Source organism: Salmo trutta, chromosome 25 (assembly GCF_901001165.1).
Source record: "Salmo trutta chromosome 25, fSalTru1.1, whole genome shotgun sequence".
NCBI classification, from domain to species: domain Eukaryota; kingdom Metazoa; phylum Chordata; class Actinopteri; order Salmoniformes; family Salmonidae; genus Salmo; species Salmo trutta.
This window is the reverse complement of record NC_042981.1, coordinates 5,287,217-5,314,380: the sequence shown is the minus strand read 5'-3', so window position 1 is coordinate 5,314,380 and position 27,164 is coordinate 5,287,217. Positions and strand designations below refer to the sequence as shown.

The 27,164-nt window shown below is 45.2% G+C and overlaps 1 protein-coding gene across 1 annotated transcript; it reads left to right on the top strand.

The window, feature by feature from the left end:
- LOC115161899 (glycogen phosphorylase, liver form) lies at positions 1 to 27,164 on the top strand. The gene is made up of 20 exons (XM_029712716.1): positions 1 to 283; positions 1,831 to 1,932; positions 3,492 to 3,570; positions 5,266 to 5,369; positions 9,839 to 9,970; positions 10,440 to 10,551; positions 12,782 to 12,864; positions 13,937 to 14,074; positions 14,168 to 14,260; positions 15,486 to 15,632; positions 17,358 to 17,521; positions 18,015 to 18,129; positions 18,252 to 18,353; positions 20,003 to 20,150; positions 20,469 to 20,527; positions 21,232 to 21,373; positions 24,296 to 24,503; positions 24,943 to 25,077; positions 25,387 to 25,453; positions 26,573 to 27,164. The coding sequence occupies exons 1-20, from the start codon at positions 41 to 43 to the stop codon at positions 26,759 to 26,761; spliced, it is 2,562 nt and encodes an 853-aa protein (XP_029568576.1). The 5' UTR covers positions 1 to 40; the 3' UTR covers positions 26,762 to 27,164.

Here is a 27,164-nt window from a genome sequence, read left to right as displayed (position 1 = left end):
TTCTCCACTTTTCAGTTGAAATTTAAAGACTGCCAGCAGCATGGCGGCTCCTCTCACTGACCAGGAGAAGCGTAAACAGATCAGTATCAGAGGAATTGTCGGGGTGGAGAACGTCGCCGAGTTGAAGAAAGGTTTTAACCGACATCTTCATTTTACTTTGGTGAAAGACCGGAACGTAGCGACGCAGCGGGATTATTACTTCGCCCTGGCGCACACGGTTCGAGATCACCTGGTGGGAAGATGGATCCGAACCCAGCAGTTCTACTATGAGACCGATCCCAAGGTAAAGTTGTTGACTTTTCCAAATATCATGCTGTACTTTTGTTTGGAGAATTTATCCTGGCTACCTGTCTGTTTTGTGCTGTCCTTATCTGGTCCAGTATTAGCTGGTGATGGGTCGTTCGCGTTGATTCCCTGATTTGCATACTGCGACTACTAACTACTTTTTTTGAACTTCAAACAACGATTATCTGCTAATAAATTACAAAAATAATTATCTGAAGATGGTGAATTCTCACTGCAAAAAATAATAAATGGTAGAGAGAGCACGTCGATCCGGTCCACGCTCATTTCTGCACCGCGTCCCCCCCCCCCCAGAAATGTGGGGTTAGGTAAATATGTATTTGAACGTGCATATCACGATCTGACATGGTACCCAACTTTTTCGGATTACATTTGAGATTTGCGATTTCAAAAAATGTTAAAGGTCGAGTTTCAAGAGTTTTGAATGAAGAGCTGTTTGGGACCCAATTTATCCGGATATTTTTATGTGAACGGAGCCAAATCCTGTGGATATCCGAAAAGACTCGGAATGTCCATCACTAGTCACTGCCCCGTCCCCCTTTTAATAAATGTTTCTGTCTGCTGCTCCTCGTCATCATTATCATCAATTTACCACTAGCGTTTCTGGGGGGGCCAGTGCCCCTGTGACAACAATTTTGGACCCCCTTGTGGCCCCCCTAAATGTGGAGTATGAAATAATTTTTACATAACAAATTTTTGCTATCTTTCTTTTTTGAACACTAATGATTATGAACATGGTATTTTGCCTGCTAATGCCTGCAATGCAGTGAAGAAAACGATATGACAACAATAACGTCTAATGTAACTGACCCCTCTAACAGTACAACTGGCCCCAGCTTGGGGCCCCCCCCCCCCCCAGTTGAAATGGTCTAGAACCGCCACTGCAATTTACACCCTCTGGATGCTTCCCAATAATATCTCCTTCCTCCTGAAATGTAATCTACTTTCTACAAATCTAATAGCATTGGATTGGTGGAGACCGTAGGTTAGTGGGCGTTTCCACCATTATTTCATATATCAGTCATTTTTCTTTTTGAATTTAGTGAAGGGAGTTCAATAACTGTACACTTTGGGAGGAAGGAGAGAGAAATTGTGATAAAGACTATATTTAGCCTTACCATGAAGCTGTAGGCCTCTCATGAAATCATAGTTTTGATGGCCTGGTTGTATTCCGGAAGAACCTGAGAGTAGAAGAGCTGATCTCGGATCAGTGTTGACATCATAATGAGAAGGCTTACACTCCGACTCTGAACCTTTTTTTTTTATTGATACGCGCCAGTGTTGTATTAGTACTGTTTGTTGCATGTTCCTGGGATGTGTTCATCACTAGGAAGCTAACAGAGAACAGAACTAAAGCTGGGATTGACATACCTGACTTTGTTCAATACAAACTCTCTCTTGTTTTATTTTTCATTCAAAAAGTTTTCTATTTTGAATAAACGGGTTTTGCATTGCAAAACTTTTTTTGGGTTGTTGTTGATTTATGTTTTGCCACCTAATGAATAAACCCCTGTTCCCATTGTCCAGCGGGTGTACTACCTCTCCCTGGAGTTCTACATGGGCAGAACCCTCCAGAACACTATGATTAACCTGGGGCTGCAGAACGCCTGTGACGAGGCCATCTACCAGGTGAGACGGAGCTGACAGACGTCTGGAGCACACCAATGGCATGTCTACAGGCAGGAACTACTGGAGCCTAGAGACTTAACGAATACTGTTACAAGAGACAGAATTTCTCAACACACCTTAGTCATGCAGGTTAAGCGTGGTTAACGCACCTTAGTCATGCAGGTTGAGCGTGGTTAACGCACCTTAGTCATGCAGGTTGAGCGTGGTTAACGCACCTTAGTCATGCAGGTTGAGCGTGGTTAACGCACCTTAGTCATGCAGGTTGAGCGTGGTTAACGCACCTTAGTCATGCAGGTTGAGCGTGGTTAACGCACCTTAGTCATGCAGGTTGAGCGTGGTTAACGCACCTTAGTCATGCAGGTTGAGCGTGGTTAACGCACCTTAGTCATGCAGGTTGAGCGTGGTTAACGCACCTTAGTCATGCAGGTTGAGCGTGGTTAACGCACCTTAGTCATGCAGGTTGAGCGTGGTTAACGCACCTTAGTCATGCAGGTTGAGCGTGGTTAACGCACCTTAGTCATGCAGGTTGAGCGTGGTTAACGCACCTTAGTCATGCAGGTTGAGCGTGGTTAACGCACCTTAGTCATGCAGGTTGAGCGTGGTTAACGCACCTTAGTCATGCAGGTTGAGCGTGGTTAACGCACCTTAGTCATGCAGGTTGAGCGTGGTTAACGCACCTTAGTCATGCAGGTTGAGCGTGGTTAACGCACCTTAGTCATGCAGGTTGAGCGTGGTTAACGCACCTTAGTCATGCAGGTTGAGCGTGGTTAACGCACCTTAGTCATGCAGGTTGAGCGTGGTTAACGCACCTTAGTCATGCAGGTTGAGCGTGGTTAACGCACCTTAGTCATGCAGGTTGAGCGTGGTTAACGCACCTTAGTCATGCAGGTTGAGCGTGGTTAACGCACCTTAGTCATGCAGGTTGAGCGTGGTTAACGCACCTTAGTCATGCAGGTTGAGCGTGGTTAACGCACCTTAGTCATGCAGGTTGAGCGTGGTTAACGCACCTTAGTCATGCAGGTTGAGCGTGGTTAACGCACCTTAGTCATGCAGGTTGAGCGTGGTTAACGCACCTTAGTCATGCAGGTTGAGCGTGGTTAACGCACCTTAGTCATGCAGGTTGAGCGTGGTTAACGCACCTTAGTCATGCAGGTTGAGCGTGGTTAACGCACCTTAGTCATGCAGGTTGAGCGTGGTTAACGCACCTTAGTCATGCAGGTTGAGCGTGGTTAACACCTTAGTCATGCAGGTTAAGCCTGGTTAACGCACCTTAGTCATGCAGGTTAAGCCTGGTTAACACACCTTAGTCATGCAGGTTAAGCCTGGTTAACACACCTTAGTCATGCAGGTTAAGCGTGGTTAACACACCTTAGTCATGCAGGTTAAGCGTGGTTAACACACCTTAGTCATGCAGGTTAACACACCTTAGTCATGCATGATAATGTGATGCATCAGCTCATACATTATTAAACACTAATATGGGGCTGTCCCTTTTTTTTGTATTGCTTGAACAAGTTGAATTGAGTTTGTTATTTTTGAAGTCTCTGTTTGTTGTGTAGCTGGGTTTGGACATGGAAGATCTGGAAGAGATGGAGGAAGATGCAGGGCTGGGGAACGGAGGCTTGGGCAGACTGGCAGGTACAGTACGGACCGTGTATGTGCCCTTGCTAACTTCTATGGTGGTTCATGACCAAAGAAGTTGGCAACACGGAACCAATGGACCTGGGGACTGGGCTACAGGGTTGTAGTACAGAATACAGTGGATCGTCATCGGGTGGAAAACTACAGCAAGCCTCTCCTGTCTGCAAGCCAGAACAGGAAGCTTACCTAACACTATGAGGCTGTTTGTTGGCTGGCCAAAACAGGAAGTTTACCCAACCGTAGGAGGCTGTTTTGTTGGCTGCACCACAGACACACTTTATTACACTTCACTTTTTGATTTGTGTTATAGTTTGGCTGTGTTTACACAGGCAGCTCAATTCTCCCCCCAAAAAAGTGCTGGTCTGATTTGGTCAAAATACCAATTTGTGGGAAAAGATCAGAATTGGGCTCCCTGTGTAAACGCAGCCTTTTTTTGACATGAGAACAGATCTTTATGCCACAAACAAAGCAAATGACAACCTCACCGTAGCCTGGTCCCAGATCTGTTTGTTCTATAGAGCCAACTCCTATAGTCGCTAGAACTAATCTCCATAGGAATATTCCAGAGCAGATACTAACAAATACTACGCCATACTTTACCCCCCCTGCGCCATACTTTACCCCCCTGCGCCATACTTTACCCCCCTGCGCCATACTTTACCCCCCTGCGCCATACTTTACCCCCCTGCGCCATACTTTACCCCCCTGCGCCATACTTTACCCCCCTGCGCCATACTTTACCCCCCCTGCGCCATACTTTACCCCCCCCTGCGCCATACTTTACCCCCCCCTGTGCCATACTTTACCCCCCCTGCGCCATACTTTACCCCCCCCCTGTGCCATACTTTACCCCCCCTGCGCCATACTTTACCCCCCCTGCGCCATACTTTACCCCCCCCCCTGCGCCATACTTCCCCCCCCCCCCTGCGCCATACTTTACCCCCCCCTGCGCCATACTTTACCCCCCCCGCCTGCGCCATACTTTACCCCCCCGCCTGCGCCATACTTTACCCCCCCGCCTACGCCATACTTTACCCCCCCGCCTACGCCATACTTTACCCCCCCCACGCCATACTTTACCCCCCCTACGCCATACTTTACCCCCCCTACTCCATACTTTACCCCCCTACTCCATACTTTACCCCCCCTACTCCATACTTTACCCCCCCTACGCCATACTTTACCCCCCCTACGCCATACTTTACCCCCCCTACGCCATACTTTACCCCCCCCCCCACGCCATACTTTACCCCCCCCCTACGCCATACTTTACCCCCCTACGCCATACTTTACCCCCCTACGCCATACTTTACCCCCCGCGCCATACTTTACCCCCCCCCGCGCCATACTTTACCCCCCCCGCGCCATACTTTACCCCCCCCGCGCCATACTTTACCCCCCCCGCGCCATACTTTACCCCCCCCCGCGCCATACTTTACCCCCCCCCCGCGCCATACTTTACCCCCCCCGCGCCATACTTTACCCCCCCCGCGCCATACTTTACCCCCCCACGCCATACTTTACACCCCTACGCCATACTTTACCCCCCCCCTACGCCATACTTTACCCCCCTACGCCATACTTTACCCCCTTACGCCATACAGATTCTCTTTGCATCCACTGTATCTTTATACTTCATCAGTTAGTGTTTTTGATACATTGACTAATAATACATTTAAATTCCCTATCTAGCGTGTTTCCTGGACTCGATGGCCACCCTGGGTCTGGCAGCATACGGTTACGGTATCCGTTATGAGTACGGAATCTTCAATCAGAAGATCAAGAACGGTTGGCAGGTAACAACACTTTTCTGCGTTAGTCTACTGCATTTTAAAGGTGCAATCTGGGATTGTCTGGTTGACTAAATTATTGAGATATATCATTTGATTCTTGGAGAACATAATTTATAAATGCCTCATGAGCTTATTTAAACTGTCTTACCCTATTAGAAAAAGAAAAAAAATATATATATATATACACACCATAAAAAAATATATACCATAAAAATATTATATATGTGTAGATATATATATATATATATATAGCTAGCTTATTTTAACAATGACAAACCACAAGGATTTCATTCTTTGCAGTAGAGTATAACTTCTACAACCCTATTCAGTATGTACAGGACTGGTTTCATGCATGCCTCTCTCCACTTCAGTCAATGAATAATCAGTACAATCTAGTTCAGCGTTCAAAAGTGCATTGCACTGCAAACACACAGCCCAAATTCAAAAGGGCAAAACCCCTCCGGTGTGTATGTACTGTAGTTTGTTTCCAGAATCAAACAAGGGCCACAACACGTTAGTCGATTGGTTGGCTCAGAGGTTGAGAAGGCTATCGCAACAGGCACTGGTCCCAAATGGCACCCTATTCCCTATGTAAGTGTACTACTTTGGACCAGGGGCCGTAGGGCTCTGTTCAAAAGATGTGCACTATATAGTGCACAGGATGCTATTTGGGACCAGTGCCTGTGTTTCACCACTTCAACAGAGAGCGAAGAAGACAGGCAGCAGTAACCTCTTTCTGTGTTTAATGATTGACCAACACCGCAGACCTGGGTTCAAATACTATTCGAAATCATTTCTAATACTTTATCTGGGCTTGCTTGATGCAGTGGAAGCAATAGAATAATCCTGTCCATCTGGCACCTAAGAGTCCAGTCAGATTAGAGCAAAAGCTAAAATGTATTTGAAAGATTCCAGGTCTGCAACAGTGTGGCGAACCATGTCCTTCCTCTCTATGGCTCCAGCCTGGATTGCAACAGTGTGACGGGTGGATTTCAATTGAAATGAACCTCGGCTGCCCAGGGGGCCCCCAACTGATTCAAAAAAATATATAGATATTATTACACAAATGTGTTCAAAACAATTATATATGGCCTATTGTTTTTTTATTCGAAATTAAAAGCGTTCATGAAAGATTTTCATTTGTGTAATAATAGCTGCAGGTCATGTCTGTGGGGAAATTTATATTTTGGAGGATGGGGGGGGCCCTATAGACCATCATTCAGTCAGATCACACTGACTGAATGGTGAAACGTTTTAGAATGAGAAGCTCAGCTGTAGTATTTAGTTATCTAGAGCAGGGGTTTGCAAACGGGTCCTCGTCCGCAAATTATTATTATAATAATAATAATAATAATAATAATAATAATAATAATAATAATAATAATAATAATAATAATAATAATAATACTAATAATAATAATACTGAAAAAAAATATAAAGTTTTATTTTTTACCTTTTATTTAACTAGGCAAATCAGTTAAGGACAAATTCTTATTTTCAATGACGGCCTACTTGGGAACAGTGGGTTAACTGCCTTGTTCAGGGGCAGAAAGACAGATTTTTACCTTGTCAGCTCGGGAATTCGATCTTGCAACCTTTCAGTTACTAGTCCAACGCTCTAACCACTAAGCTACCTGCCGCCCAAAGTCATGTAAAGTGTTGGTCCCATGGTTCATGAGCTGAAATAAAATATCCCATAAATGTTCCATAGGCACAAAAAGCTTATTTCTTTCAAATTTTGTGCACAAATGTGTTTTATATCCCTGTTAGTGAGCATTTTTCCATTGCCAAGATTGTCCAGCCACCTGACAGGTGTGGCATATCAAGATTAAACATTGATTAAACAGCATGATCATTACACAGGTGCACCTTGTGCTGGGGACAATAAAAGGCCACTTTAAAATGTGCAGTTTTGTCATACAACACAATGCCACAGATGTCTCAAGTTTTGAGGGAGTGTGCAATTGGCATGCTGACTGTAGGAATGTCCACCAGAGCTCTTGACAGATAATTGAATGTTCATTCATCTACCATAAGCCACCTCCATCGTCATTTTAGAGAATTTGCCGCAGACCACGTGTAACCACGCCAGCCCAGGACCTCCACATCCGGCAACTTCATCTGCGGGATCGTCTGAGACCAGCCACCTGGACAGCTGATGAAACAAAGTATTTCTGTCTGTAATAAAGCCCTTTTGTGGGGGGAAAAACTCATTCTGATTGGTTGGACCTGGCTCCCCAGTGGGTGGGCCTATGCCCGCCCATGGCTGCGCCCCTGCCCCACCATGTGTAATCCATAGATTAGGGCCTAATGAATTTATTTCAATTGACTGATTTCCTTTATACAAACTGTGACTCAGTAAAATGTTTTGTTCAGTATAGTTATATATTTATTTGGATTTGTGGGGAAAAAAGTAATTTATTAATATTGCTAGCTGCAACATAATACCATTTCAGTATGAATGAAGTACAGTAGTTTCACTAGACAATGCTAACTAGCTTTAGTATAATGACTGGCATTAGCACAAAGTCTAGAGGAACAGTTAGCATGCCCACTGGGGAAGTAGATGAATGACTTTATTGCCATAGTTTGAGATTATCTCTTTAATATGGATGAAATTACAGTCATCTGCGTTTTAATTTAGTTTTTCTGTATATAAAATTCTTACGCGGGTCATTTAAGTGGTCAGTTTTGGGATGGAAAAACTTTCAACTTAATCTACCAAAACCAGATGTTGAACTACACTGAGCAAAAATATACATGTAACAGTTTCGTAGATTTTACTGAGTTACAGTTCATATAAGGAAAGCAGTCAATTGAAATGCATTCATTTTGATCCTAATCTATGGTTTTCACATGACTGGGAATGCAGAATTGCATCTTGTTGGTCACAAATACTTTTTTTTTAAAGTAGGGGCGTAGATCAGAAAACCAGTCAGTATCTGGTGTGACCACCATTTGCCTCATGCAGCGCGACACATCTCCTTCACATAGAGTTGATCAGGCTGTTGATTGTGGCCTGTGAAATGTTGTCCCACTCCTCTTCAATGGCTGTGTGAAGTTTCTTGATATTGGTGGGAACTGGAACACGCTGTCGTACATGTCGATCCAGAGCATCCCAAACATGCTCATTGGGTGACATGTCTGGTGTGTATGTAGGCCATGGAAGAACTGGGACATTTTCAGCTTCCAGGAATTGTGTACAGATCCTTGCGATACGGGGCTGTGCATTATCATCACATGAGGTGATGGTGGTGGATGAATGGCACGACAATGGGCCTCAGGATCTCGTCACGGTATCTCTGTCAATTCAAATTGTCGTTTGATTTAAAATGCAATTGTGTTCAACTGTCCGTAGCTTATGCCTGCCCTATACCATAACCCCACCATGGAGGACTTCACGACACCATACACGCTGTCTGCCATCTGCCCGGTACAGTTCAAACCGGGATTCATCCATGAAGACCACACTTATCCAGCAGGTCAGTGGCCATCAAAGGTGAGCATTTACCCACTGAAGTCGGTAACAACGCTGAACTGCAGTCAGGTCACGACCCTGGTGAGGACGACGAACACGCAGATGAGCTTCCCTGAGACGATTTCTGACAGTTTGTGTAGAAATTCTTTGGTTGTGCAAACCTACAGTTTCATCAGCTGTGGCTGGTCTCAGATGATCCCGCAGGTGAAGAAGCCGGAAGTAGAGGTCCTGGGCTGGTGTGGTTACACGTGGTCTGCAGTTGTTAGGCCGTTTGGACGTACTGACAAATTCTCTAAAACAATGTACCCATACTGTACTGTACCCATACTGTACTGTACCCATAATGCACTGTACCCATACTGTACTGTACCCGTACTGTACCTATAATGCACTGTACCCATACTGTACCCATACTGTACTGTACCCCTACTGTACTGTACCCCTACTGTACTGTACCCATAATGCACTGTACCCATACTGTACTGTACCTATAATGCACTGTACTGTACCTATAATGCACTGTACCCATACTGTACCTATAATGCACTGTACCTATACTGTACTGTACCCATAATGCACTGTACCCATAATGCACTGTACCTATAATGCACTGTACCCATACTGTACCTATAATGCACTGTACCTATAATGTAATGTACCCATACTGTACTGTACCTGTAATGTACCCATACTGTACTGTCTATCTGTATGTGTACTGTAACTATACTACACTGTACTTTACTACTATTACTACTACTACTACTGCTGTACATGGACCATCTACAGCTATATTAGCCTGAGTACCACTCTGTTTGTGTTTTGCCATTGGCTTGACAATGAGCGCTGGAGTTGGCAAGAACACAAACTGATCTGAGACCAGGCTATGGTTTCATAGACGTATTGACCCATTCAAGTTTTGCTTAGTCGCACTTCGATTTGAAATTCACTGTAAACCTTTATACAGTATGTTGTCATGTGATTGGCTTGTTCCTAGGTGGAAGAAGCAGACGATTGGCTGCGTCATGGTAACCCTTGGGAGAAGGCCCGCCCTGAGTACATGCTACCAGTGCACTTCTATGGCAGAGTGGAGGAGTCTAAGGAAGGGGCCAAATGGGTGGACACACAGGTACTTCAAATCATGATAATGAATACTACCTTTTAATTTGTTACATGCTGATAATAGTGCTAAGTTTATCTGCATATCTATGGGTATTTTAGATGGATTTTCTAATGTATTTACATTGTCAGTTGTTATTACACGGTCACTACACAGGTATAACAGCAACTAAGGGCCATTGTGGTGGTAAAGATTGTTTTGGTCATTAGTCAACCTTGCTAAAAAGTGTTACTGATATTTATAATGTTAAATTCAAGTGTTCCCAATTCTTCCCATGTGTTGACTCACTAAGTACAGTACCTGCATATCTATGATTTTATTGAGCTTGGCATTTATTAATTTATCATCTTGAATTGACCCTTAATCTTATTTGGAAGGAAGTTTTAAGTTTTGAGACGATAAATAAATCTTACATTTTAATCTTAATCTTCAACCTAATCTTAATCCCTTTCCCCCCCCACATGCCTTGCCTCTATAGGTGGTCCTTGCTATGCCTTATGACACGCCCATCCCTGGATATATGAACAACACAGTCAACACCATGAGGCTGTGGTCTGCCAGAGCTCCCAATGACTTCAACCTGACGGACTGTAAGTGGTGTGTCGTGTCTTTGGCATCATTCAATTGAAGACTGTGTTATTTTATCAAATCAATTCTCTAATTATTATTATTACGTGATTTAAACTAATCATGTAAATTGTAATTAACTAGGAAGTCGAGTCACCAAGGAAAATCTTCAGATTACAAAGTTATAATTTTCCTAATATAACTCTTCAGATATTTTAATATCTGATCAATTAGTCTTCTAATTAATGAATTATTCTTTACCTCACGTTAGTCTCGTTCCAAACGTCGTAAACTGTTGGTTATCTGCATGAACCCAGCCTTTACTATGAATCATCCATACATCAATTGTCTTAGTAAATAAATGATTAACTAAATAATCACAGAAATGCACAAACAGTAGATCTGGTTACAAGGAAATGATAGGGGAGGTTCCCTAGTGGGCTAAGCCGATATGACGGCTTGGTGGACAATGGGAAGTGGGTGTGTAGTAATTAGTATCTAAGATTTGCTCTTATTCTGTTGGGATTCATAGTCTCAGAGTTGAACCATTTCCACCGTGTAGCCAATGCTCCACGTGGTTTGGTTAGGAATTCAACAACCATTACAACCTTAGATCATACTGAGGTGTTTGTGGTCTCTATACAAACCTTCGCCCCCTCAGCTGACTGAGGTACGTGTGGTCTGAAGAGGATTTCTACAGGTGGGGGTTTTATTCGGAACAGTAGAAAAGGGCTGTCCCATGAGCCAAATCATGTCTGTGTTCATGGGGGCGTGGCCAATGACTTAGTTCAACTTATAAAGGGAATACAATTCTCTCACATTAACGGTTTAAAATCACATTAACATCATTTCACAAATAGTTTCATCTTTACTCATTCGTTTTATACAATAATTAGACGCAAACCTCATAACAGAGGCTCCTGTATAAACAGAGTTATGGTAATGTGGCTGTATTGTCTTTCACAAACATGAAACAAAACGGACCGGGTCGTAGCTGGCTTCTCCAAAACATGGATATTGTTCAGTTCTCAAGTTCTGTGATGTAGAAGAAGTTCCTTTGTTCTACTGTGAAACTTTCTCTCTCTATACTGCATGGTCAGGAGGAGAGAGTCTCCTCCAGGAATTTATGACCTGAGATAACAGAACCTGGGTGTAGGAGGGAGAGAGAGAGGGGGATGCCACACTCTATACCCAGAAAGGGCCACGTCATGACAGTGGCCAGGCAGATGACTTGCCTTTTTAACCCTGCCTACTCAGAGCTAGCTCTGGTCCATGGTGTTAGTGTGGCTTGCTTGAAGAAGGCTGTGTTAGTGAGCTGTATTAACGCCCTGGACCAGGGCTAACCTGAGATGCAAGCACTTTAGTCACCTGTCAACTAAGTGACTTGTTTTTGGCAATGTACGCTTTACGGAGGAAACAATGTCACACAGATCAAGTTAGAATCGAGGCCTAAATGATGACAGCATTGAACCAGTGAGTCTAGTGAATAATATGAAGCCGTTTCTTCTCCTGAGAAACAGAAATCTACGAGTCTTCTCCTATTAAGGTACCTGTAAATCACGTCTATGTCTTCTCTTATTAAGGTCCCTGTAAATCACGTCTATGTCTTCTCCTATTAAGGTCCCTGTAAATCACGTCTATGTCTTCTCCTATTAAGGTCCCTGTAAATCACGTCTGTCTTCTCCTATTAAGGTCCCTGTAAATCACGTCTATGTCTTCTCCTATTAAGGTCCCTGTAAATCACGTCTATGTCTTCTCCTATTAAGGTCCCTGTAAATCACGTCTATGTCTTCTCCTATTAAGGTCCCTGTAAATCACGTCTATGTCTTCTCCTATTAAGGTCCCTGTAAATCACGTCTATGTCTTCTCCTATTAAGGTCCCTGTAAATCACGTCTATGTCTTCTCCTATTAAGGTCCCTGTAAATCACGTCTATGTCTTCTCCTATTAAGGTCCCTGTAAATCACGTCTATGTCTTCTCCTATTAAGGTCCCTGTAAATCACGTCTATGTCTTCTCCTATTAAGGTCCCTGTAAATCACGTCTATGTCTTCTCCTATTAAGGTCCCTGTAAATCACGTCTATGTCTTCTCCTATTAAGGTCCCTGTAAATCACGTCTATGTCTTCTCCTATTAAGGTCCCTGTAAATCACGTCTATGTCTTCTCCTATTAAGGTCCCTGTAAATCACGTCTGTGTCTTCTCCTATTAAGGTCCCTGTAAATCACGTCTATGTGTCATTCTATGTCTCCTCAGTCAATGTTGGAGATTACATCCAAGCTGTTCTGGACAGGAATCTGGCGGAGAATATTTCTCGTGTGCTTTACCCCAACGATAACGTAAGTTATGGTGTCCATTTTCTCTCCCTCCTGCTCTCTCTCTCTCTCTCGCGTCCTTTAGCAGACGCTCTTATCCAGAGCGACTTACAGTACTGAGTGCGTACATATTCATTGATTTTTATTTTTTTTTCTTCACACACACTGGTCCCCCCATGGGAATTGAACCCACAACCCTGGTGTTGCAAAAGCCATGCTCTACCAAGTGCGTGTGTGTGCGTGTGCGTGCGTGTGTGTGTGTGCGCGCGTGTGTGCGTGTGTGTGTGCGCGCGTGTGTGTGTGTGTGCGTGTGCGTGTGTGTGTGTGTGTGTGCGCGTGTGTGTGTGCGTGTTCTCTAATTCTCACTTGGCACCTCTTGTTTTCTCCCAATCCTATTTGTGGATGTTTCCCTAATGGGCCCTGGTCTAAAGTAGTGTACTACCCCTATGGGCCCTGGTCAACAGTAGTGCACTACCCTATGGGCCCTGGTCTAATGTAGTGCACTACCCAATGGGCCCTGGTCAACAGTAGTGTACTACCCTATGGGCCCTGGTCAACAGTAGTGTACTACCCTATGGGCCCTGGTCTAATGTAGTGCACTACCCAATGGGCCCTGGTCAACAGTAGTGTACTACCCTGTGGGCCCTGGTCAACAGTAGTGTACTACCCTATGGGCCCTGGTCTAAAGTAGTGCACTACCCAATGGGCCCTGGTCAACAGTAGTGCACTACCCTGTGGGCCCTGGTCTAATGTAGTGCACTACCCTATGGGCCCTGTAGTGCACTACCCAATGGGCCCTGGTCAACAGTAGTCCACTACCCAATGGGCCCTGGTCTAATGTAGTGCACTACCCAATGGGCCCTGGTCAACAGTAGTGCACTACCCTATGGGCCCTGGTCAACAGTAGTGCACTACCCTATGGGCCCTGTAGTGTACTACCCTATGGGCCCTGTAGTGTACTACCCTATGGGCCCTGTAGTGTACTACCCTATGGGCCCTGTAGTGTACTACCCAGTGGGCCCTGGTCTACAGTAGTGCACTATAACGTATAGGGTGCCATTTTGGCACGCTCACCTTGATTCCTGCGCTGTTGTAGTTCTTTGAAGGGAAGGAGCTGCGGCTGAAGCAGGAGTACTTTGTGGTGGCTGCAACCCTCCAGGACATCATGCGACGCTTCAAGAACTCCAAGAAGGGCTCCACCGGCCCGGTCTCCTTCGACAGCTTCCCAGAGAAAGTAGGTTACTTCCTGATTATCATGACTCCACTGAATCCTAACAACAACAACAAAAAAATACAGTTGGTTATTTTAATTTTTTTGTGTTGACAGGTGGCCATCCAGCTGAATGACACTCATCCTGCCATGGCCATCCCAGAGCTCATGAGGGTCTTTGTGGACATCGAGAAACTCGACTGGGACACGGTGCGTATGTACGAAAATAAAACACCTAACATTGTCCAACTCCTATAATAAGTCTTTGTGTGTGTGGTATTTTGGGTAGATGAGTGAAAAGCCATGTAGCACAGCACCTTGAACCTTAAAGCAGCTTTATGTCATAGAACAAGAGCCTCGTCTGTCGTAGCCTGGTAGTGAACAAGAGCCTCGTCTGTCGTAGCCTGGTAGTGAACAAGAGCCTCGTCTGTCGTAGCCTGGTAGTGAACAAGAGCCTCGTCTGTCGTAGCCTGGTAGTGAACAAGAGCCTCGTCTGTCGTAGCCTGGTAGTGAACAAGAGCCTCGTCTGTCGTAGCCTGGTAGTGAACAAGAGCCTCGTCTGTCGAAGCCTGGTCGTGTACAACCACAGAAGTTGGCTATAGAGCACAAAACAGATCTGAAGCCATCACATGTTATTGGTCACATACACATATTTAGCAGATAGTATTGCGGGTGTAGAGAAATGCTTGTGTTCCTAGCTCCAACAGTGCGGTAGTATCTAACAATACGCTCATCTAAAAGTTAAGTAATGGAATTAAGAAATGTATAAATATTTGGATGAGCAATGTCGTAGTGGCGTTGACTAAAATACTGTAGAATAAAATACAGTATAGACATATGAGATGAGTAAAGCAGTATGTAAACATTATTAAAGTGGCCAGTGACCAGGCGACGTCGTTCAGGCTACGTCGTTCAGGCTACGTCGTTCAGTGTGTACTGTGCTATTAGAATAAAATACAGTATAGACATATGAGTAAAGCAGTATGTAAACATTATTAAAGTGGCCAGTGACCAGGCTACGTCGTTCAGGCTACGTCGTTCAGGCTACGTCGTTCAGGCTACGTCGTTCAGGCTACGTCGTTCAGTGTGTACTGTGCTATTAGAATAAAATACAGTATAGACATATGAGTAAAGCAGTATGTAAACATTATTAAAGTGGCCAGTGACCAGGCTACGTCGTTCAGGCTACGTCGTTCAGGCTACGTCGTTCAGGCTACGTCGTTCAGGCTACGTCGTTCAGTGTGTACTGTGCTATTAGAATAAAATACAGTATAGACATATGAGTAAAGCAGTATGTAAACATTATTAAAGTGGCCAGTGACCAGGCTACGTCGTTCAGGCTACGTCGTTCAGGCTACGTCGTTCAGGCTACGTCGTTCAGGCTACGTCGTTCAGTGTGTACTGTGCTATTAGAACCATTGCTCTTTTCTATCAGGCGTGGGCCATCACCAAGCGGACCTTTGCGTACACCAACCACACTGTGCTTCCTGAGGCTCTGGAGCGCTGGCCCGTTGGACTGCTAGAGACCCTGCTGCCCAGACACCTCCAGATCATCTACAGGATCAACCAGGGCCATCTGGACGTATGTACTGTATAGGCTGGGTTCAGTGGGTGGTATTCTGACTGATGTACCACTATAGACTGGGTTCAGTGGGTAGTATTCTGATGTACCACTATAGGCTGGGTTCAGTGGGTGGTATTCTGATGTACCACTATAGACTGGGTTCAGTGGGTGGTATTCTGACTGATGTACCACTATAGACTGGGTTCAGTGGGTGGTATTCTGATGTACCACTATAGACTGGGTTCAGTGGGTGGTATTCTGATGTACAACTATAGACTGGGTTCAGTGGGTGGTATTCTGATGTACCACTATAGACTGGGTTCAGTGGGGGGTATTCTGATGTACCACTATAGACTGGGTTCAGTGGGTGGTATTCTGACTGATGTACCACTATAGACTGGGTTCAGTGGGTGGTATTCTGACTGATGTACCACTATAGACTGGGTTCAGTGGGTGGTATTCTGATGTACCACTATAGGCTGGGTTCAGTGGGTGGTATTCTGATGTACCACTATAGACTGGGTTCAGTGGGTGGTATTCTGATGTACCACTATAGACTGGGTTCAGTGGGTGGTATTCTGACTGATGTACCACTATAGACTGGGTTCAGTGGGTGGTATTCTGACTGATGTACCACTATAGACTGGGTTCAGTGGGTGGTATTCTGACTGATGTACCACTATAGACTGGGTTCAGTGGGTGGTATTCTGATGTACCACTATAGACTGGGTTCAGTGGGTGGTATTCTGACTGATGTACCACTATAGGCTGGGTTCAGTGGGTGGTATTCTGACTGATGTACCACTATAGACTGGGTTCAGTGGGTAGTATTCTGATGTACCACTATAGGCTGGGTTCAGTGGGGGGTATTCTGACTGATGTACCACTATAGACTGGGTTCAGTGGGTGGTATTCTGATGTACCACTATAGACTGGGTTCAGTGGGTGGTATTCTGACTGATGTACCACTATAGACTGGGTTCAGTGGGTAGTATTCTGATGTACCACTATAGACTGGGTTCAGTGGGTGGTATTCTGATGTACCACTATAGGCTGGGTTCAGTGGGTAGTATTCTGATGTACCACTATAGGCTGGGTTCAGTGGGTGGTATTCTGATGTACCACTATAGACTGGGTTCAGTGGGTGGTATTCTGATGTACCACTATAGACTGGGTTCAGTGGGTGGTATTCTGATGTACCACTATAGACTGGGTTCAGTGGGTGGTATTCTGATGTACCACTATAGACTGGGTTCAGTGGGTGGTATTCTGATGTACCACTATAGGCTGGGTTCAGTGGGTGGTATTCTGATGTACCACTATAGACTGGGTTTAGTGGGTGGTATTCTGATGTACCACTATAGACTGGGTTCAGTGGGTGGTATTCTGATGTACCACTATAGACTGGGTTCAGTGGGTGGTATTCTGACTGATGTACAACTATAGACTGGGTTCAGTGGGTGGTATTCTGATGTACCACTATAGACTGGGCTGTGCTCCCTGCTAAGCATATGAATACATTGATACTGAAGGACTTGAAGTGTATCCCCTTTACAAGACGCATGGACACTCATCCGGTCACCATCAACTCCCTACTCCTCCTCTTGGCCCTAATTCATCCATAGACATGCTGCTTGTACTGTGTCAATAACCAGACTGTTCAGATTGGCACCTTCATGTGATTTCGGAGGGATATGGAGCGGATTGGGACCAGCTGACCGTATCTTTCTGGTGTTGCTCCAGGAGATTTCAGCTCTCTTCCCAGAGGACATGGACCGGATACGTAGGATGTCTCTGATCGAGGAGGACGGGGGCAAGAGGGTCAACATGGCTCACCTGTGCATCGTGGGATCTCACGTCGTCAACGGAGTAGCTGAGATACACTCCAACATCATCAAGACTGATGTGTAAGATGGTTCATCTCTACTGTATTCTCCCTGATTAGTAGCAGCGTTCTCTCAGATGTGTGCGATGGAACTTCTCTAGGTTGTGTTTAGTAGGAATACTATGTAAGAGAAACTCCAACTGTCTGAAACCAGGGGCGGCAGGTAGCCTAGTGGTTAGAGTGTTGGGCCAGTCACTGAAAGGTTGCTAGATCGAATCCCAGAGCTGACAAGGTACAAATCTGTCGTTCTGCCCCTGAACAAGGCAGTTAACCCACTGTTCCTAGGCCGTCATTGTAAATAAGAATTTGTTCTTAACTGACTTGCCTAGTTTAAATAAAAATATATATTTTTTTAAATGTAACCTTCTGAACAACTGTTTTGCTACGGTGAACCTTATTGAAACAGTCTGGAACATTGTTGTTTTGCTACGGTGAGCCTTATTGAACACGATTCTACCGTCTTCTAAAAACGTCCTTCTAGATTCTAAAATATATTTCCTTTTTTGTTCTGAAAGGTTCCGAGACTTCAGCGAATTAGAACCGGAGAAGTTCCAGAACAAGACCAATGGCATCACTCCTAGACGCTGGCTCCTCCTCTGTAACCCGGGATTGGCTGAGCTCATTGCTGAGGTTTGATTGGCATCTTTGATTGGCCGTTTTCTCTCTTTTTGATATTCATGTATCTTTTGAATGCAATTTTTCTTCCCTAATTTGCTATGTCACCTTCATTTACTTTGTCTACATGTTTCTAGGCCATTGGGGAGGAATATGTGAAGGACCTCAGCCAGTTACAGAAGCTCAATGAGCTGGTAGACGATGATGCCTTCATTAGAGATGTCTGTAAAGTCAAGCAGGTGAAGCTTACGTCTCCCCTTCATTAACAACAGTCAACACACACGACCTATAATGGATCATATTTGTGAGATCTACTGTTCTGAAGAACCATGCCATTTCCCAATAGTAATATTGGCAGAAAATTACCCCCCATATGGATAAAAACAATGTTCCAGCCAGGCAAACAATCCAACCAACTGAATAAATACACTGAATACACATCAGTGTGGAACTCTTAATCCCATGCAAACGCAGAGCAGACAGGAAGTTGACCGTATATAATTCCATGCAAACGCAGAGCAGACAGGAAGTTGACCGTATATAATTCCATGCAAACGCAGAACAGACAGGAAGTTGACCGTATATAATTCCATGCAAACGCAGAGCAGACAGGAAGTTGACCGTATATAATTCCATGCAAACGCAGAACAGACAGGAAGTTGACCGTATATAATTCCATGCAAAACGCAGAGCAGACAGGAAGTTGACCGTATATAATCCCATGCAAACGCAGAGCAGACAGGAAGTTGACCGTATATAATTCCATGCAAACGCAGAGCAGACAGGAAGTTGACCGTATATAATCCCATGCAAACGCAGAGCAGACAGGAAGTTGACCGTATATAATTCCATGCAAACGCAGAGCAGACAGGAAGTTGACCGTATATAATTGGGTTTGTTCCTTGGTACATGTTGCTGATGCTACTATTTCATAAGATCATCCTATCAAACTGATCCCATTGGTTCAACAGGGTTACGCCCCAAATGGAACCCGAACGTGTACTACTTTCAGTGGTGGTAAAAGTACCATGTCATACTTGAGTAAAAGTAAAGATAACTAGAAAATGACTCAAGTAAAAGTGAAAGTCACCCAGTAAAATACTACTTGAGTAAAAGTAAAATAGTATTTGCTTTTAAATATACATAAGTATCAAAAGTAAATGTACTTTTACTTAAGTATATTTTTGCAATTACAAGTATAAATCATTTCACATTTTTTATATTAAGCAAACCAGACTGCAATTTTTTTCTTTATGGATAGCCAGGGGCACACTCCAACACTCAGACATAATTTACAAACAAAGCTTTTGTGTTTAGTGAGTCCTCCAGATTAGAGGCAGTAGGGATGACCAGGGATGTTCTCTGTTTAGTGAGTCCTCCAGATCAGAGGCAGTAGGGATGACCAGGGATGTTCTCTGTTTAGTGAGTCCTCCAGATCAGAGGCAGTAGGGATGACCAGGGATGTTCTCTGTTTAGTGAGTCCTCCAGATCAGAGGCAGTAGGGATGACCAGGGATGTTCTCTGTTTAGTGAGTCCTCCAGATCAGAGGCAGTACGGATGACCAGGGATGTTCTCTTGATAAGTGACTAAATTGGACCATTTTCCTGTACTGCTAAACATTCAAAATGTAACGAGTACTTTTGGGTGTCAGGGAAAATGAATGGAGTAAAAAGTACCATATTTTCTTTAGGAGTGTAGTTAAAAATATAAATAGTAAAGTACAGATGCCCCAAAAAACTACTTAAGTTGAACTTTTAAGTATTTTTACTTACGTACTTTACCCCATTGACTGCTTGTGACAAGCCCTATGGGCCCTGGTCAGAGGGAGTACATTCACTACCAGGGAAGAGAATGCCATGTGTATAAAGTCATGTCTTTCTGTGCCCAGGATAACAAGGAGAAGTTTTCCCGCTACCTGGAGAAAGAGTACCTGGTGGAAATCAACCCATCCTCCATGTTTGATGTTCACGTCAAGAGGATTCATGAGTACAAGCGCCAGCTCCTCAACTGCCTTCACATCGTCACCATGTACAACCGTACGTTGTGTGTGTGTGTGTGTGTGTGTGTGTGTGTGTGTGTGTGTGTGTGTGTGTGTGTGTGTGTGTGTGTGTGTGTGTGTGTGTGTGTGTGTGTGTGTGTGTGTGTGGTGCACTAGTTTTGTCAAATGAGGAATAGGGTGCCATTTGGGATCCTCACCTCCCTGCCTTATGATGACCCTTGGTTATAAATGATCTGTGAAGCTTCTACGTAGGCCTTTTATAAAGGGTTATGAAGGCTTAATTTAGGCGTTATAAGTAACACCTTTTGTTTAAAATCTGATCAAATATTTTGTTTATTTGTTTTGTTTTTTGAAGGCATCAGGAAGAACCCAAAAGCACCTTTTGTTCCCCGGACTGTGATCATTGGTGGCAAGGTACGTACTGAACTCGCTCAACTCTTTATCTCAATATCAGAAAGAGAGAAAGACCTCCTGACTTTCTCATCCAATGGGTTTTGAGAAGGAGGAAAGCGGACACGAGGAATCAAGGAAATACAATTGAGATTCTCCCTGTGCATTTAATTTATTCCTCACAGCCTCTTCCCATTGGAGGAAAAGGCTCGATGGGAGGAACTGTGGCGCTTCTACTCAGATGTATTTTGAGAAGGAAGTGAGGAGAGGGGACACCCTAGTGAAATTAATTGACACCCTAGGGGCCCCTGGTAAAAAGTAGTGCACTATCATGACCCCTAGGGGCCCCTGGTAAAAAGTAGTGCACTATCATGACCCCTAGGGGCCCCTGGTAAAAAGTAGTGCACTATCATGACCCCTAGGGGCCCCTGGTAAAAAGTAGTGCACTATCATGACCCCTAGGGGCCCCTGGTAAAAAGTAGTGCACTATCATGACCCCTAGGGGCCCTGGTAAAAAGTAGTGTGACAAACCCAGCAGCGTTGCAGTTCTTGACACACACCAGTGCGCCTGGCACCTACTACCATACCCCGTTCAAAGGCAATATGACCCCTAGGGGCCCTGGTTAAAAGTAGTGCACTAAATATAGGGAAAAATGGTACCATTTTGGATGCAGCCCCAGGAATGGAGGAAAGCTCAATTGAGAAAGATTCTGTGTCTCCCTCTACAGGCTGCGCCAGGGTACCACATGGCCAAGATGATCATCAAGCTGATCACGGCTGTGGGAGAGGTGGTCAACAAAGACCCTGTGGTGGGCAGCAAGCTAAAGGTCATCTACCTGGAGAACTACAGGGTCTCTCTGGCTGAGAAAGGTACTGTATCTATCTAGAGAACTACAGAGTCTCTCTGGCTGAGACTGGTACTGTATCTATCTAGAGAACTACAGGGTCTCTCTGGCTGAGAAAGGTACTGTATCTATCTAGAGAACTACAGGGTCTCTCTGGCTGAGAAAGGTACTGTATCTATCTAGAGAACTACAGGGTCTCTCTGGCTGAGAAAGGTACTGTATCTATCTAGAGAACTACAGAGTCTCTCTGGCTGAGACTGGTACTGTATCTATCTAGAGAACTACAGGGTCTCTCTGGCTGAGACAGGTACTGTATATATCTACAGTCACTAGTGAAAGTCATGGGCTTTGCTCTTTTTTCATATTTATTTTGATCTTGACAAACTCCCCAGTCCCTGCCAGTGACTAGCATACCCATAACATGATGCTGCCAACATAATACTTACCTTCAGGGGAAAAGTATCACCATTTTCCTTGTGGGAGTATTAGTGATGTACAGGTAACTGCCAAAAATAGGAAGGAAACCGTCAACATAAAGCGTCTTAAAAAGGTTTTTGGGTCACCACGAGTCAGAACAGCTTCAGTGTACCTTGGCGTAGATTCTACAAACGTCTGGAACTCTATCGGAGGGATGCGACACCATTCTTCCACGAGAAATTCCATAATTCGGTGTGTTTTTGTTTCTTTTGTTTTTTTGGGGGGTGGTGGTGGAAAACGCTGTCTCAGGCGCCGCTCCAAAATCTCCCGGAAGTGTTCCATTGGGTTGAGATCTGGTGACTGAGACGACCATGGCATATGGTTTGCATCGTTTTCATGCTCATGAAACCATTGTGACCACTCGTGCCCTGTGGATGAGGGAATTGTCATCCTGTGGGGGCGTAACCCTAAGCATGATGGGATGTTAATTGTTTAATTAACTCAGGAACTACACCTGTGTGGAAGCACCTGCTTCCAATATACTTTGTGTCCCTCATTTACTCAAGTGTTTCCTTGATTTTGTTAGTTACTCTATTAGATACAGGTAGCTCTAAATGTGCGTCCCAAATGCGCAGGGTAGCCTAGCGGATAAGAGCATTGGGCCAACAACCGAAAGGTCACTGGTTTGAATCCCCAAACCGGCTAGGTAAAACAATGTCTGTGCCCTTGAGCAATGAACTGAACCCTAATTGTTCCTGTAAGTCTCTCTGGATCAGAGAGTCTGCTAAATGACTCACTACTGTAAGTCTCTCTGGATCAGAGAGTCTGCTAAATGACTCACTACTGTAAGTCTCTCTGGATCAGAGAGTCTGCTAAATGACTCACTACTGTAAGTCTCTCTGGATCAGAGAGTCTGCTAAATGACTCACTACTGTAAGTCTCTCTGGATAAGAGAGTCTGCTAAATGACTAACATGATCAATATAAATGTAAATTGGGCCCTGGTCAGAAGTAGTGCACTATAAACTGTATCCTGTATTAGAGATGGATCAGTTTTTCTGTATCTCTTCCCCCCCTATAGCAGTGTCCTTTCCCCCCTATAGCAGTGTCCTTTCCCCCCTATAGCAGTGTCCTTTCCCCCCTATAGCAGTGTCCTTTCCCCCCTATAGCAGTGTCCTTTCCCCCCTATAGCAGTGTCCTTTCCCCCCTATAGCAGTGTCCTTTCCCCCCTATAGCAGTGTCCTTTCCCCCCTATAGCAGTGTCCTTTCCCCCCTATAGCAGTGTCCTTTCCCCCCTATAGCAGTGTCCTTTCCCCCCTATAGCAGTGTCCTTTCCCCCCTATAGCAGTGTCCTTTCCCCCCTATAGCAGTGTCCTTTCCCCCCTATAGCAGTGTCTTTCCCCCCTATAGCAGTGTCTTTCCCCCCTATAGCAGTGTCCTTTCCCCCCTATAGCAGTGTCCTTTCCCCCCTATAGCAGTGTCCTTTCCCCCCTATAGCAGTGTCCTTTCCCCCCTATAGCAGTGTCCTTTCCCCCCTATAGCAGTGTCCTTTCCCCCCCTATAGCAGTGTCCTTTCCCCCCCTATAGCAGTGTCCTTTCCCCCCTATAGCAGTGTCCTTTCCCCCCTATAGCAGTGTCCTTTCCCCCCTATAGTAGTCTCTTTCCCCCCTATAGCAGTCTCTTTCCCCCCTATAGCAGTGTCCTTTCCCCCCTATAGCAGTGTCCTTTCCCCCCTATAGCAGTGTCCTTTCCCCCCTATAGCAGTGTCCTTTCCCCCCCTATAGCAGTGTCCTTTCCCCCCCTATAGCAGTGTCCTTTCCCCCCTATAGCAGTGTCCTTTCCCCCCTATAGCAGTGTCCTTTCCCCCCTATAGTAGTCTCTTTCCCCCCTATAGCAGTCTCTTTCCCCCCTATAGCAGTGTCCTTTCCCCCCTATAGCAGTGTCCTTTCCCCCCTATAGCAGTGTCCTTTCCCCCCTATAGTAGTCTCTTTCCCCCCTATAGCAGTCTCTTTCCCCCCTATAGCAGTGTCCTTTCCCCCCTATAGCAGTGTCCTTTCCCCCCTATAGCAGTGTCCTTTCCCCCCTATAGCAGTGTCCTTTCCCCCCTATAGCAGTGTCCTTTCCCCCCTATAGCAGTGTCCTTTCCCCCCTATAGCAGTGTCCTTTCCCCCCTATAGCAGTGTCCTTTCCCCCCTATAGCAGTGTCCTTTCCCCCCTATAGCAGTGTCCTTTCCCCCCTATAGCAGTGTCCTTTCCCCCTATAGCAGTGTCCTTTCCCCCCTATAGCAGTGTCCTTTCCCCCCTATAGCAGTGTCCTTTCCCCCCCTATAGCAGTGTCCTTTCCCCCCTATAGCAGTGTCCTTTCCCCCCTATAGCAGTGTCCTTTCCCCCCTATAGCAGTGTCCTTTCCCCCCTATAGCAGTGTCCTTTCCCCCCTATAGCAGTGTCCTTTCCCCCCTATAGCAGTGTCCTTTCCCCCCTATAGCAGTGTCCCTTTCCCCCCTACAGTAATGTCTCTCTCCCCCCTACAGTCATCCCAGCCACGGACCTGTCTGAGCAGATCTCCACAGCTGGCACCGAGGCGTCAGGCACTGGCAACATGAAGTTCATGCTGAACGGAGCGCTCACCATCGGCACCATGGACGGAGCCAACGTAGAGATGGCAGAGGAGGCTGGAGAGGAGAACATGTTCATCTTCGGCATGAGGGTGGAGGACGTGGCACAGATGGACGTAGAGGGGTAACACACACACACACACACACAGAGGGACATAGAGGGTAGGGTTTGTTTTCCCAAATATATCTAATACTAATCTAAGGGTCCTACTTTATGCAACTTTACCTCGACCACGTTACCTCGACCACGTTACCTCGACCACGTTACCTCGACCACGTTACCTCGGCCACGTTACCTCGACCACGTTACCTCGACCACGGCCACATTACCTTGGCCACGTTACCTCGACCACGGCCACATTACCTTGGCCACGTTACCTCGGCCACGCCATAAAGTTGGGTGATGCTAAACTCAATAAGAAACTTGACTCGTATGATTTACTGAGTAAGTAATACATGAACACATTGTTTACCAGTTTTGGTTGAAAGGCAAGTTGTAATTTAGAGATGTGACTATGATGTCTTGTTGTGAGAAATGTTGCTACTCTGTTCTCTCCTCTTAGCTACGATGCCATGACATATTATGAGAATATTCCAGAACTGAAGCAAGCCATTGATCAGATCAACAGTGGATTCTTCAGCCCCAAACAACCAGAGCTCTTCAAAGACGTCACCAACATGCTCTTCAACCATGACCGGTAGGTAGTGGCTTCAACCCCAAATGGCACCCTATTCCCTATATAGTGCACTACTTTTTGGCCAGGCCCTGGTCAAAAGTAGTGAACTATAAAAGGGATAGGATGCCATTTGGGATGCAGAAACAAAATTACCAGAAGGGTAAAGGAACGCCTCTCCAGTCAATTTGACTGGAACACCCATCATAGAACATTGATTTGAATGGGAATGTTCATTCCAGTAATTGTATTTCTATGGCTACAGTACTGTTGGCTGCTGTGGTCCCTCCTGTCCTTCCTGAGTCTTGGCATTGACTGTGTCTCTGTCTTCAGCTTCAAGGTGTTTGCAGACTATGAGGACTACATAAAGAGCCAGGAGAAAGTCAGCGAATTGTATCAGGTAATCATCATTATTCCCCCATGTACCTCTTTCTAATAGCGTGGATACGGAACATACTGCATAAAATGTTTTATTTTCCCAGGTAAGTTGACTGAGAACACATTCTCATTTACAGCAACGAGCTGGGGAATAGTTACAATGGAGATGAATGAGCCAGTTAGAAGCTGGGGATGATTAGATGGTATGAGGGACAGATTGGGAATTTAGCCAGGACACCGGGGTTAACACCCTTACAATAAGTACCATGGGATCTTTAGTGACCACAGAGTCAGGACACTCGTTTAATGTCCAATCTGAAAGACAGCACCCTACACAGGGCAATGTCCCCAATCACTGCCCTGGGGCATTTTTTTTAGACCAGAGGAAAGAGTGCCTCCTACTGGCCCTCCAACACCACTTCCAGCAGCATCTGGTCTCCCATCCAGGGGACCAACCAGTACCTGACCTGCTTAGCTTCAGAGGCAAGCCAGCAGTGGGATGCAGGGGGGTATGCTGCTGAAGCCTGATTACAGTAGAGCCTGATACGGATCATCCTGCTGAAAAGATTACAGTAGAGCCTGATACGGATCACACTGCTGAAAAGATTACAGTAGAGCCTGATACGGATCACACTGCTGAAAAGATTACAGTAGAGCCTGATACGGATCATCCTGCTGAAAAGATTACAGTAGAGCCTGATACGGATCACACTGCTGAAAAGATTACAGTAGAGCCTGATACTGATCATCCTGCTGAAAAGATTACAGTAGAGCCTGATACGGATCACACTGCTGAAAAGGTATGTCTGGGCACAATTACCATTCTAAGGTGGTCCTTTGTGGCACAGTAGGTAAGACAGTGGTGTTAGCAGTACCAAAGTTGTGGGTTCAATTCCCACAGGGATCGCATGCTACCATAAACATGTATGCACTCACTACAGCAAGTCGTTTTGGACAAAAGTGTCTAAGTGTCATTTATATTTATATATATAAATAATGAAGGTTTACTTGCAATGACTATGTAGTCTTGGGTACCTTAGCTGAATACGCTGATGTTCAGTTGCTCTGGATAACAGCTTCCGCTGAATGACCAAAATGTAAAAGTAAAGTGGCATTATATAATGTATTTTTATTTTTTAAGAACCCGAGGGAGTGGACCAAGATGGTGATCAAGAACATCGCTGCGTCCGGGAAGTTCTCTAGCGACCGCACCATCACCGACTACGCCACGGAGGTGTGGGGGGTGGAGCCTACAGATCTGAAGATCCCACCCCCCAATGAGCCACGCGAGGCTCTCGACGAGACGGCCAGGGCGCTGAGGGAGAAGTGAGGCCCCCCCCCCCCCCCACTAATGGTTAAGGTCAGGATTGGGAGATGGGAAAGCTGATCCTTGATCTGTACCTAGGGGGAAACTTCACCCCAGATTGCCTTCCGTTATTTAAAGGAAAAATCTAAAAACGTGTTATTCAATAAACTGAGTTCTTTACGTAAAGCAGTTGATTACTTAATAACAGTCTGTTATATACTTTCAGCATCAACAAAGTGTTCTATTTTTCTGACCCCCATCTTCTAGGTGCTATACTGTTGCTACCAGAGTCTTACCCTGTCTTTCAGTTGCCAACTGGCTCATACTGTACTTGAAAGTGAATTTATAAAAAAAAAAGGTTTATTATGACCCTTCATTTTCTAATAATCTGTATTGTTACTTAAAAAATAAATCTAATCTTCTCTGA